The sequence below is a fragment of the Papilio xuthus genome, unplaced genomic scaffold (assembly GCF_000836235.2).
Source record: "Papilio xuthus unplaced genomic scaffold, Pxut_1.1 DF825017.1, whole genome shotgun sequence".
In the NCBI taxonomy this organism is placed as follows: domain Eukaryota; kingdom Metazoa; phylum Arthropoda; class Insecta; order Lepidoptera; family Papilionidae; genus Papilio; species Papilio xuthus.
Window position 1 is genome coordinate 1,674,396 of NW_013533632.1, and position 14,447 is coordinate 1,688,842.

Here is a 14,447-nt window from a genome sequence, read left to right on the forward strand (position 1 = left end):
GACGTCCTGAACACTGGGTTATCGTAACTTTATTTGTAACTTTGTACATCGAAACATATACAAAATATATAAAAAGGGTCTTCACAGACAGACGGACGGACAACAAAGTGATCCTATAAGGGTTCCGTTTTTTTCCTATGAGGTACGGAACCCTAAAGAGATTAAAAATGTTAATAATATTTAGGTCAGGTCAATCAATACTGAATGTTAAAAGTTACCGTCAAAAGCTACAACATATGCCCGACCTATTTAAAACTCAATGCACTAAGGACCCTTTTCACTAACCCACTCGACGCATCTCGTAACGCGACTGCTGTTTTCCAATTAAAGAGTCTCTAGTGGAAATTTAACCTAAATTCCTCATATGCACGCGGCAGAGTCGAACGACTAATCACACCGGTGAAACACGGGTTTTAATCTGTTTACCAGGGGTGGAGAGAGATTGTCTGTTAAAAAAGCTCGGGCGACCTAAATCAGGCAACCTGGATATTTAGCGCATGTGCAGCGAGCATGACGAGAGAGATTTTACCTTTACTACATTTTGTTTTTTTTACTTTAAGCTCACTTTATGTTAACTAAGTAAATCGCACAAATCAAAAAGGTATTTTGTACAGTGAGTTTCAACTGCCGTGACATTTTTAGTAACATATCGTCATCTCTTTCATTTTACCGACTACATATAGACTACAATGTGAATTAATACTTTCAGGGCAAATTCTCACGTAGCGTAAAAACAAAACTGGATGTTATATATTTAATTTATGCAGATATTTTGTGTTCCATTGTTTACATGTGCTTTCTGTTGTAGGCTTGACCCCGGTACAGCGTGGTATTTCCCACGCTATGGTATCAATGATTGAGAACCACTTCTCATGGGTTGTTCTGTGGTGGCGTGCCAAGTATCCGGAAAGCATGATAAAAGGATACCAAGTTAATCTTCGTAATGCCCTTAACACTCGCCTGCCGAATCCGATTTTGAATATTTGCTTCAAATTCACAGCTGCACGCAAGGTACGTTATTTCATTATCGTATGTCCATCAATTATTTAGAGTATTATTAGTATCCCCTAGGGTTGACGCTTTCGGCTGGGGGTAGTGGTGCTAGCGAATGATAACATTGAAAGTTAACAACTAGAAGTGGTCTCGCGTTATAAATAACAGCTGATTGAAGGATGTCGAACCCAGGACCTAATATTCTAGACCACTAATTTAAAGCTAGCTTAAGTCAATCTTTATTATCTTAATTCTGTCCACTTATCCCTTATAAGACATAAAATTATGAATTCAATATTTAAACTTTTACAAAGTAAAATTATTTTTTGGTAAATGACAAGTGATATTTCAATTGCACTTTTTGTCAGAACTAAATTGATTTTTATAATCATGCAATATAATTAGTATTGTGTGTAAAAAAATATAGTTTTTTTTGTTTAGTTAATTTTTAAACGAGTATATTATTTATTATTGTTTACATTATTTAGTTACTTGTTTATGTGGACGTCGGTTTCTGCCTGGACCGTACATTTTTCTATGTCTTATCGATATTCTATTTTTAGTTTGTCGGGTGTTTGACCTCACTATACTAAACAAAACTTAAATGCTACAACTTTGTTATTGTTTACCATGTAAGCTTTTAAAGAAACATATCGTTTGGTGAAATAAGTTTCTAGGGAAACAAATGCACGTAGCTTAAGCTTAGATTTATCATACTAAGTCTACACTAAGGGTTTGTATTAGTATTCTTAGTTTTCACCTAGCTGTGCATCACTTACACTTACACAGTAATAGTAGTCGATTCTTAAAATCGATTTTTTTATTAGAAATATTTTATATGAATGGAAAAACATACAGAAACACAGAAAATGGACCAATCGCCCTCAAACTAATAAGATCCGGTTTATCGATCGTTATTTTTAGATCGGTTTGGGCAGAAGCAAATTAATTGAAAATATGATTTACAAAATATAGCAGGTAACGAATATATATAAAATCAGCTGTTGGCCATCATTTAAACTGTAATATTAATTGTAACATATTTGAAACAATCTAGAATTATTCGGTAGTCAAGAACGTCGTTGTCTTCCTGTCCTTGTCCCCCTCTACGTGGGGTGCACCAGATTTTCCTTTCCTTAATCCATCTGATCATCAACCTACCTTATGTCGGCACAGTATGTACTCGTCCGTACATCTCTATCGGCCGTCATATCTGAATACATCCCCTTACGCATATCCTCTTCTCACACAATCCATCCATATTTTCTTTGGTCTTTCTCTATCTTTATAGGCACTAGTCAATCGTCATTCCAGTCTCAGTTCCTTCTCAATCATGTCAGCTTTCATGGAATCCTATGCCTTAGCGGTCTATCTTTCCATTCAGCTTTGAAAATCTCTATGTCAATTGAAATTCCTTTCCCCTCATAACATGGCCTTACCGATCTAACATACCTATGCTAGTAATCTGGAACATGATAATATTTAGAAGCGCGTGACACGTGTGCATAAAATTGGCTATAGGACCTTGAGCATGGGTTATCTGATTTCAAATTGTGTTTGCTCCACGAGGATATGATAACAAATCGTATTTTTTTGTTATTCATATAAGCTAATATACATTCATTGTTAAAAGACGTTCATTTTTTTCTTTTTTATCGTAACTTCGTATCTAGTTTTCTTTGTGTTGGTTTGTTATGATTTAAATTTTATTTTAATGTAAGAATATCATGACTAAAATTTATAAAATTGTGCTAGAATAATTTGCTTAAAGAGAAACATCGTTGAAAAATTAATTAAGTTCGTAAAGTGCTTAGTAATGTGGTTTTATGTTTATTACAAACTACGGTGGACTAAATGTTGTCAAAGATTTTCCTCTTATATTTTCATTAATATCATTTACTATATGTGAATATTTCTTTTCTTTGCAGCGACAAATATCCAATATATTAGCCAAAGGTTTAAAACGGCCTCATAGTGATAACATGTATCCATATAAGGAAAGCATTGATATGAATTCTAGCTTCTGCTTTAAATAATTAAATTTATTTATGAGCATCTTATGGAAATAGCAAAGAGGATTGGTGGCTCAGATGTTTAGCACCAAACCTGTAACCTGCAGGTCCGGGTTCGAACCCCGACATATACCAATGTGTTTTTCGATTTTCGAATTTCATATGTATATTCGACGCTCTGGGTTTCGACTGCAGGATAACTTGTATTAATACATATAACAGTCTCTGTTTTCTCAAAGAGAATGTAAGGGATGGCAATATGTATTAATATGAGCAATGCATTGAGGCGTTATGTGATGACGATGATGGAAAACAACGTGATGCGACCTGAACTAATCTGCGAAGAAATTCAAAGATGTAGTCAACCAATTGTGATGCACTGGTCAGCGCGGTCGAGTAAGGCCAAGTCACCCGTAACTTAGGTTATGCTCCGAGACCCTCCGTGGGGACTAATATAAGCTGACAACATGTGACAAGTATAGTTTTAAACATGAATGTGTAAGAGGTATATGGGTAGGTGTAGATCTAAGAGATGAATGGATTGCTTGAAAGGTGACGTGATGAAGGAGGTAGTGGCGACATTAATGAATGGTCGATTTGGAAGATTTTGTTGTGCTGATCATACAAATTATGGAACTAACCTGAAACTAAAGTGGCTATGATAGAAAATAAACATTTTCATATAACAAACGAAACATGTTTGAAGTCATTATGTACTTACTAGCGATCGCTCGGAAATCCGTTCGCGCGGAATTTAAAAAAAACATAATTAGTAGCCTATGTGTTCTTCCAGCCTTTGTTTTATATGCGTGCCAAATTTTATCGAGATATGTTTAGCCGTTTCGGAGATACCTTCAAAAATCCATCCATCTATCTAAACATTTGCATTTATGTTATTAGTAGAAAGTTAGATGCTTGTATGTTGTATTGATGTTAAGCATTTATACGGTAGTTAAATAGATAAATGGATGGAATTAGTCAAAAATGTTACGTAGACCACTTTAGTTACAAGTTAACCAATTATGGCTTTGTGTGTAATTTTATTGAAAGAAATGATTCGTAAAGCAACTGTATTGTTTGTAATTTTACTAAGAGAAAGGATTCGTAAAGAAACAATTTAAGGATTTATTTGAACAAAATAGTGCAATAATATTTCTGAGCAAAACTGATGCAATAATGAACGTATGGTTTGATTGGTCGATTACAAATGAAAAGCATAAATAAGTTTTGTATTTTAATTTGCAAATGAATGTATTGCTTTTGCATGGCTTTTCAAAATCTTCATAATATTTTAAATTATTAATTTTATACCTTTAGGGGATGAAAAAGGCCAAGGCGCATGGCATCGGCCTTCACACCGAGGAAGAGATACTTGATTTTGGAAGGTATGACATGCGCGTGCTGTCCGAATTTCTCGAAGACAAGCCTTACTTCTTTGGTGATGAACCTACCCTGGTAAGTTTTTTATTTCGTCCGTTAGTAATGATAAAGGTTTTTTATAAATGCATTCAATATTTATAAGAAACAATATCGTTTGTGTGTTAAAATTATTCCAGGAAGGTATTTTATCGATGTGATATGTACGTGTATATTAAGCAACATTAATTATAACTATAAACATTTCAATGGAACGGAAAGGATGTTGCTGATTGTTATTGTAAGAATCAACAAAAATGTTTACGAAGTCTTATCAGATATTGATCAATCAATTTTTGTTATTCGTCTAAGTTGACGAGGGCTATGAACTTACATGCATTTATAATATTAGTAAGTTAACTAAAAGCAGCTCTTCAAGGCATAAATTCGAAAAAAAATGAACACAACTTTCTTATATATGTTATATTATATATATATATATATATATATACATATATATTACACTACTTATAACTCAAGAACGGCTTTACTGATACGGCAGAAAATTGGTGAGGTAGCTTAGAGGCAAGAGACGGACATAGGATACTATTTGTTCATTTTTTTTTTCGAATTTATGCCTATAAGTAAGACTATTAACGAATTTAGTCTTAAATTATTTGATAAAAACATAATCGATAAAAAAATTTTAGGAATTTTTTTAATGTCCGCTCTATAAATTATTTATGTGAAACTCTATAGTCACCATTTTCGTAAATTAGTTACTCGCATTCACTAAAATTCTCTTTGTTTTGTGTAAAACTTTTACTTTCATAATAAAACAGATTGCAACGTACGAGAATTTAAATTACAATGCAAATGTGTACCTTAGCTCTCTTAATATAAGAGCTAATATAACACAAAGAATTGAGCACTCAGCTAATTGCTGCAGCCCGCAAAAAATGTTTCTATATGTACATATATTCGTTGTTTTCTAAATTTAACTTTGCTAAATGTTCGTGTATTTTCGAATTATGGCTACTTAATTTATAATTATCAGATTTGTAACACTAAACAATTATTTTTTGGATCCTGAGAAAACTATGTAAAAGAATTAGATTTTTTGGACATCGTAAAATTATGTAGCAATACCAAAAATGTTTTTGGAAATATGCCTATGTCACAGATTTATATTTATCACGGTGTATAACGGACGCTTTTTAACGTGTCGTTAAATAAGGCCATGCGAATCGAATACGAACTTACCGTGAGTTTCTAACAACAACAAATCTATCTTTAAATATATAGCAGGGTTGGTAATAATCAAAATAATCATTCAACAGTTGGACGTGGTAGCGTTCGCCAATCTTGCTCAGCTGTATTTCATCGACAAGGAGGAGGAGCATCCTCTGCGCGATTTTATGAACGAATGTTACCCCAACTTGGTTGGCCTTGTCAACCGCGTGAAGGAGCGCGCTTTCCCCGACTGGGATGACATCTGCCGGATGATCGATGTGAACGCTCAGGTCGCCAAGCCAAAGGAGCAGGGGAAGGAGACTAAGGAGGGCACCGGCCCTGCTGAAAAGCAGCCGTTGGCCGATGATGCCGAGAAGGGAAAGGTAAAATAAAAACACACGTACACTTTGACTTATTTGAGACATAAACCACTAATTAAAATATTAACGATTTATCCGCAGTGTATAAATAATATGTAAAGATTTAAATTCTTTTTTAATCTACAAGACGATGTAATTAACAAATTAAATTTTTTGTAACTTTTGGATAAATTTAATCGAGAATTTTTCTTTTATCAACATTCATTGGCAACAAAATAAAATAAAAAAAAACAAAAAAGTTGTGAATATTATGTTTCAGAAGTAAACAATACTGTAAGATTTTTACACTTATTTTTAATTATTATATCTCTCTCCTAGGGCGATGAAAAGGAGAAAGACCAGGAGATGGAGCCCGAGGACAAGGAAGAGAAGTAGATGCGCAGCCGAAGCACCGGCCGTACGGTGGGCGAAACGCATACAACGCCCAACTATACGCATCGCGTATAATTAACGTCGCTTCGCCTACTGTACATTATTTTATTTACATTTATTAATATTTACATTTTAAGAGTCAGACTCGTAGTAGTTTCTGTATAATGAAATCATACAAATCCATTTGTCTTTCCCGTTTCTTTCAGTTGTCGATGGTCGCGCACCTCGAGGCAGTGTCTTGCGTTCTAATTATTTTATTATTTGTACGTCATTATAGATAGTTTAAGTCAAATTGGCGCGTGGCATACGTGTACACAGTGACTACATGGGGTTTTCAATCTTCTAAACACTTATATAAAAATCATATCTGTAAAAAAATACAACTTTAAGCTTTTGTGAATAGATTTTCATCAGTAAAAACTCTCGGATACATCGCATAGTCAAAGCCGTATTAATAACAAGGTAACGGGCCAATTTGAATTGAACTAAGTATATTTAGCTGTATGTTTGTTTGTTCGTGAATGTTGCGTATTGAGAATATTTTCCATTTTGTCGAGTCCTGGTTTTCGTTACGGTTTTGCTTATTTGATTTTTTATTCGATATAATAGGTGAAGGTTTAGAATTATAGGCATTACATATTCGATTTAATAATTAATTAAAAATTCGATTTTAAGGTACTTACAGGATTAGGTAATCTTAATTCAAAATATTGATTGTTAGTTCGTATGCACCGATTAGGTCTTGTCATTTCAAGATGTCTGCCAAATCTATAACTTATCGGCACGATAGGGAGCATCGCATGACGTATTCTTAATATTTAGTACCATTTTATTATTAAGAGAAAACCAACAATGGTCCCGATAAAGTAGTTAATATTCTTCATGTTGTGAAGTAGCTATTTAAATTAAATATTCTAGGATTATTGCTGCCGTACAAAAACGGTTTACAGTGGGTTTCTGATACCAAAACCTTTGTATAAATATGTTGTCATTTCTGACTTTCATCTTTGACGAGATAGATAACAATATGTTGTAAAAGGAGATTTTGGTCTTAGAAACCCACGATTAGTATCGTAATTTCTTATAGGTAATGTATTTAAAACGGAACAATGTTGTGTATTTCGACTGGTTTAATATCTCATTGTACTTGGTTTTACATTGTTGAATAAAAAATTTACAATTTACAAATTTTTGATAAAGAAAAAAAAATTAAAATTTCTGGAAGACTGTTTTTTCATATTAAGGTATTAATTACATAGTCCGTAATGTTTTGATATTGTATTCATTAAGGTTTATTATTAAATAAATTTGGTGTAAATGTTGTCGTGCGGGGATGCAGACGTAGCAGTTTTCGATTAGTCCAAATTAAAACATAACGACACATTAAAAGAAAAATGTAACTCTGGCTCAAATGCCAAGGATCTAGAACAGCACCATATTGTGTCGAATTTTAGCATAATTAAATTCAAGCCGCCATCTTGTAAACTTACGCCATTTTGTGAATAAGCTTTGGATCAAGCTTAGTGTGCGTCGCGCATTCCCATTTTATATTTTTTTTTTAAATATGTTATTTAACGATTTCTTTTTAATATATAAATTCTTCATCGACATTCCGTATTTAAAATCATCCCCAGTAGCGACTTTACATGTCTTGTAGGATTAAGTTAATATAAAAGGTCTTATTAGCATTGAGCATTTTAAAACAATAATAAAATTGACGAGAAATATCAGCTTTATATTTAAATCTTTAAAGCAAAATGCTCAATGAAATTAAAACCATTTAGATTTAATATAATTATAAGGGTTATAGACATAGTTTTAAGTAGTAATTTCACCAAATATTGGTTGAAGTTACGCATTTTTCAGTTTGTTTTAAATTTTTATTTCATGTTTTTTGGGGTAAGGTTGACAGTAAAGTCCCTCCCGACAACTGCAAAACATCACTGCCATAAGTAAGTTGAAATGTAGCTTAAATATTATGAAATGTAGCTTAAATATTATGAAATGTAGCTTAAATATTATTAAATGTAGCTTAAATATTATTAAATGTAGCTTAAATATTAACATTTAGTATAAGATTTAAACATCGCCGGTTAACGGAACGATTTTTAACATAAGTAACTATAAGTTTCCATTTAAGAAATACAAAATAGTTGTTTATTCTGTTATGGAAAACAGAAATATCAACATGTTTTTGTACAATTTCAGAAATGGAAACTCATAGAGTTTTAGGCTATGGCAAATTATTTCAGCTTATTAGTTTAACTTTTCGCTTCCGTTAGTTGGATGTTTGAATTTGTGTGTATGTAATTTGATAACAAAATATTTAGTATGGGATACGAATGGATGAGTGTTTGAACTTTAGAAACGCCATTTTCATCTTTTAAAACTATTTTGCTCGCTAAATCTGCTACTAATTAATATAAATAAGAGTTTCCATTGCCGAAACACTTGTACAAAGACTTCTCTATGTTTCTTTTTGAAGAAATTGAGATAGGCATATTTGTAGTGGTGTTCCAGCAATGAAAATATAGGTTAAGAATATAAAATAACCAGTCTAGATGTAAGGAATGTAAGGACGTAAAGAATGCCTGTAATATCGAATGCTCAACAACTCGCGACAAGATGACAACTGGGAAACGAAACATTAGATGAATGGATAATTTTAATATCTTTAATATAACATCTTAGATTTAATCTATCCATTTTAATCTCAATATTATGTAAGACTCATTAAGAGTCATTCATTCGTAGTGCTAATATACAAATTAAATCTTAGTTAAGTCTTATTCGAATATGTTTATATTAGGCGTGTAGTTATTGTTTTTAAGACGAAAAAAAAATTATGTAACTTTAATTAAATTGATATTGTTTGAAACATTTTTTCATTATATTCATTCGAAATTCATTGATTGTCATTTTTCTCATTATAATTAATGTATTTAATATATAAGTAATAGGTTAATTATACAATTATATAGAACATTATTGTTCGGCATTATGTCGTTTTTAACTGAGCTTTCAGTGGACGTATTGTTCTAGTAAGTTTTCAATGTAATATTCTGTCTAATTTAAAAATAAAGTGTATACCTTATTGATACTGCGAGTGCTCGGATTTATCAGAAGCTATTCTTATAAATCAGAGCAGAGCAGGTTTGTTTCATTTAAACGAATTCCTTTAAAACAAAACTATAAGTACAGTGAAGTTTGCTGTCGGTGTATCGCTTACATCCAACGCAACAATTGCGCGTGTTGTACACCTTTAATTACTACATCACACTATATAGTTCAAAAGTTACAAAATATGTAACTCGAAGTTTTTTTTAATGTGACATGGATAGTCCACTTTATTTTACTAGATGTGCCCTAAACTACGAGCGCGTGAAAGACTGTCTTCGGGTAGCAATGACTTAGGCTAATTATTTTACATAAAAATTTAAAACATTAACACCTTAAAAATAACTTTCAAGCTTCTGGCTGTAAAACAAATATCGACTTCCATACAAATTACCATCCACTACTACACTTTATCTGCTTTAAAAAGTACCCTATGCCCTTTCTCAGGGTCTAGACTATCAGTGTACCAAATTTCATTTAAATCTGTTGAGTAGTTTTGATGTGAATGCGAGACAGACAGACACAGTTACTTTCGCGTTTATAATATTAGTAAAGATTTATGGCAAGGGACGAAGTTTAAGTTCAATGCGAGGTGCAAGTAATTTTTTCTGTAACATGAATACCGCGAGAGAAGGCGACTGTACTTAATACAGTTCCTATCATAAATTGCGTATTTCTTACTAATATTATAAATACGATAATTTGATGTTTTTTACAAGTTATCTGCAGAACAGCTGAATCTGGAACAACAAATGAACGTTGTACGAGCGACAGTTCTAAAATAAGTTAATAAATATGAAATTTACCAAAAATGCACCCGCATAAAACAATGAAAATAAATTATAAAAGTTTAAAATACGAATCATTATAGTCATGTCGCAATTTAATGATAAGTTTAAGATAGTCCAACTCGGATCGATGAGTATCTTATTTTGGGATCCAAATGAATTCATAACACCACTGAATATAAAAGAGCTGATAAATTAAAAATAAATTTTATTATCCATATTTCTGATTTATAAAAGTAGGTTGTTGTCAGCTCTTATATGTCGTGTTAGATTTAGGGGTAACAAGGTCTTAGTTAACTTCTCGGTGCGTGGACATCCCGTGACCCTCACAGCACCTGAGGATGGCCACCGTAGGGTTTTTAGTGAGTAGGAATCTCACATAACCCTGTCTTTCCCCGAAAAGGCAGGGTATCTTTTTGAAGGTTTCAATAAAAGGCCGTAGCCAACCATACTGGTCCAGTGCACATTGATGGGCTTGACACATGCCTTATAGGGTAAAAATAAATCAATTTAATCAAAATATGAAAAGGAATTAATGTTTAGAGCGTTTCACATGGTTAAATTTCGCTGTCATCTGCGACAGCTTGTAAGGCTTGAAATATGCCCGCGGAAGACTTCGTACGTATGACAAACAGGTTTAAGGTTATACCGAGCCGTTTGCCTTTAAAAGACAATCAGGAGATTTCACGACATTTTTTTGTTTTATCCATAAAAAATGGATGGGATCGAGGAAAGGACACCAAGTTTTTACCTACTATTTCAACGCAGCGCCATCTACTAACTAAATCATGGACTACTGCAAAAAAATTATCGAACAGCGCCATCTAGTTTTTATAAGGAATATTACTAGCAAGACTATGAGACTGAGGAAAACACTAATGGCACAATAGATGGCGATAGTTTGTTTAATCATACGTTTTTGCATACTATCTAAAGCAGCTTTAATAAGGATTTTAAAATAAAGGTTTTGCTTGAGGTTGTGGAAAGGCAGCTCTTGTGGCGTCTGTATAATACGTAAGGTTTTTTTTATGTTATAAGGTGACATGCATTTTTTTAAAGTTTCATAATTATGGGAGCATTGGTTTAAGTAATTTTACTAAAAGTGGTCGCAGACGATAGCGAAAGGTAGCGTTGCCACTTAGCGTACGAGGAACAGAGGGGTTTACTGGATATACTTTATCGGGGACAAAATCCCACATAACTACCGTGTCCCTCCCCGGGATGCGGTGTATGCAGTATACATAAAACATTCTACTCTGAATAAAAAAATAGTTACGCTTTTCCTTTTTAAACACCTTTGAGTATATTGTACTTGTAACTTATAGACTAGAAGTTAATTTGCGACTTCATTGTGGCGAATATTCTCGACAGTATATCATTAATTAATTATGTAAACCTCCATGCTTATTTGTTCTCTATATAATAAATTGAAAACTTCGACTAATAATACAAATATCGAAGATTGAAAACAGAATAATAGAATGCTTTTTTTAATGCTTCCGATCGCGGATGTTTGTTTAGGAAAGGTTTGTTTGCGATGTAATAAAAAGCATAAAATTCTTGTGATATTTTTATCGTAAGAATGAAACGAGAACATATTTAGTTAAACCGCAGTCGGATAAAATGTCGGACTAATTGTTGTACTCAGGGCTGTCACATCTTCGGATTTAACGTTGCGATGGGTTATGTTTTACATTGTGAATGTCTATTACTTATTTAAAAAAAAAAAACGATAAATTGCATACAGGATAAATTTTAAGACTATGGGTATGATAGGCTTCAAAGTGGTTAGATATGTCACTATAGACGCAAATGAAACATAGGTTGCCAAATACCTTTCGTCGTTTCTAAATCACTGGGCATAAATCAAATAAAATTGTGACAGCACACTACCGCACTTCTGTCAACGTCAAAAAATGCCTCAAGTTCTTTTTTTGTACAATAGCTGTCAGGTCATTTTCTATGTCTAAATAGTTTTTAGAGCTGGATCTGCGCGAGCTACAAGCGACGGACTGGCAGGAGAAGGCGCAAGACAGGCGACTTCGACGATCTCTTGTGTCAGTGGCCAAGACCCACTTTGGGTCGATGCGCCAGCGGAGTAAGTAGTAGTAAATAATTTTTATATGTAATCTGACAGAACAAATTACGATAGTAGCGCCTCTCTTACCGGTTTAGAAATTCTTGTTTGCTTATACATTTATTAAAAGTTGACAACCCTAGTTATACTTGCATCGCAATAATTCAAATAAGCTCAGAGCAATAAGTTCAGTTTATTAAAATTTGCTATCGTTGGAGTCTGCGAATTGTGAAAAGTATAAATCAAGCACGAATTGTATTCAACGGTAGAGGTTCCGTACTTAAAATAGCCACATAGGTCAAGGGTTCTATTATTTTATAACGGAATCAAGGATATACTAAAAATATTTTTTATTTGTAATTTAATAATTAGATAATACTTATAAATAGTTTTATTTCTTATCATACTGACCTTAACAATCATATAAAAATGCAAATAAATTTCGTTGCTTTCGCTCGAATTTTATAGCCGATGTTCGTTAAACGGATTTTATTTAGGTGAGACGCGCTTGATAAAGTTAATTGACTTCCGATTGTTTACTTCGAATTGGAGTCAAAAGTGTTTTTCAATATTTATGGTTTTAGTGAAAATATTTATTTTAAACTAAATATTTAGTTGAAACAATGCAGTGCATTACTAACATCAAAATAATATCAAGTAATGTCTTAATGGAAATAAATAGTTGCAAAATAGAAAAAAATAGGTTTAGTTTTTTGGGACACAAACGATTTCTGTCATCCTCGGAACAATCTCCCAAACATCAAAATATGTTTAGTGGAAGTTAATAAATGGAAGATTTTAAAGGTACGCGTACACTGGCCTGCGTTGGATTGCTTGTTAATAAATGTCGTCTAGGAGCTTCGGTGGCTCAGTGGTCAAGCACTTGACTTGCACTCTGCAGGTCCTCGGTTCGAACCAGCCATGTACCAATGTGTTTTTCGATTTCCGATTTACATACGAGTATGTACATTTATCCGACGTTCTTACGGTGAGGCAACCTGCACATATCTGAGAAGAAATTCAAAGATATGTGTGAAGTCAACCAACCCGCACTTGGTCAGCGTGGCCTAATCACCCTTAACTTAGGGTAGGCTCCGAGACCCTCGGTGGGGACGTATAGTGAGATGATGAACTGTCGGTACGTCCAGCGCGGGCTAATGGACGCGTACCTTAACAGTAGGACACGGACAGGAATTGTATAACAAACTAAAAGTACACATCAAAAGCTCCCGGCATGCAATATTACACGATATTAAACGCGGAAGCGTATTTAATTAATAAAAGTTTATCGGACTAACTCTTGCTACGAGTTAACTGTGAATTCAACAGTTCTCGGCCCTCCGTTACTTGCATTCAAAATAATTCATGCGTCTCTAATATCAGAGAGCGTATTTGTGCAAAATAAATATCTTTCACTGGACATACTACGTGCCAGGTTATATTATTTATGTCAATAGTAGCCTCGTATGCGAGTGATTTATAATACTGTTGGTAATAGATTTTTTATTAGTATTTTCAAAATAAAAAATTGATTGTCTTTTATTCCAAACAAACAAAAGAACTATTGGAAGGGAGAGAAACGGTGAAGAGTATGCTTAAAAATACGACGGCTCCTATGTAGGCTCGTGTCTGCTTTTTTATACGAGAAGGGGGTGAACGAGCGGCGGAAACTACGGCGTGATCCACGACACCAATGGCACATCTGTAGCAAAATTAGGGAGATTTTTTTTTCAATTATAATTATATGAATATAAGGCATCGATGTTAGCGAACAAATATTCAACAGCGCTCATTACAGATGAGAAGTTCTGCGCTATTTGTAACTCGACGAATACCTTTCGATTGTGGTTCAGTCGGGCGTGTATCCCAAAACGTTACCACTTTAACTTGATCCACGAAAAGAATCGTATTACACGGCACATACATGTCTACTGAACTTATTGGACGTGAATGGATCCAACTTGATATTAATGTTAAAAATGACAATCGTACTTTGCTTGAAATAGGAATTTTCTGTTAACCACAATTCTACTGCTTTTGATTTTCCAAATCACGTTAATACTTGTAGAAAATTAATCCTCTAGATATTGTTAGCTGCTGGCTGGTTGTTTCAATAGAA

The 14,447-nt window shown here is 33.5% G+C and overlaps 1 protein-coding gene across 1 annotated transcript in view; it reads left to right on the plus strand.

Moving 5' to 3' along the window:
- The window catches only part of fax (failed axon connections), a 31,925-nt gene extending 22,488 nt beyond the window's left edge, over positions 1-9,437 (plus strand). Inside the window, exons 3-6 of the mRNA XM_013323840.1 lie at positions 809-1,011; positions 4,323-4,460; positions 5,702-5,977; positions 6,293-9,437. Coding sequence (XP_013179294.1) covers positions 809-1,011; positions 4,323-4,460; positions 5,702-5,977; positions 6,293-6,349 — 674 coding nt within the window. The 3' untranslated portion in view covers positions 6,350-9,437. The remainder of the gene's footprint in view (positions 1-808; positions 1,012-4,322; positions 4,461-5,701; positions 5,978-6,292) is intronic.
- The last annotated feature ends 5,010 nt before the right edge of the window (positions 9,438-14,447 follow it).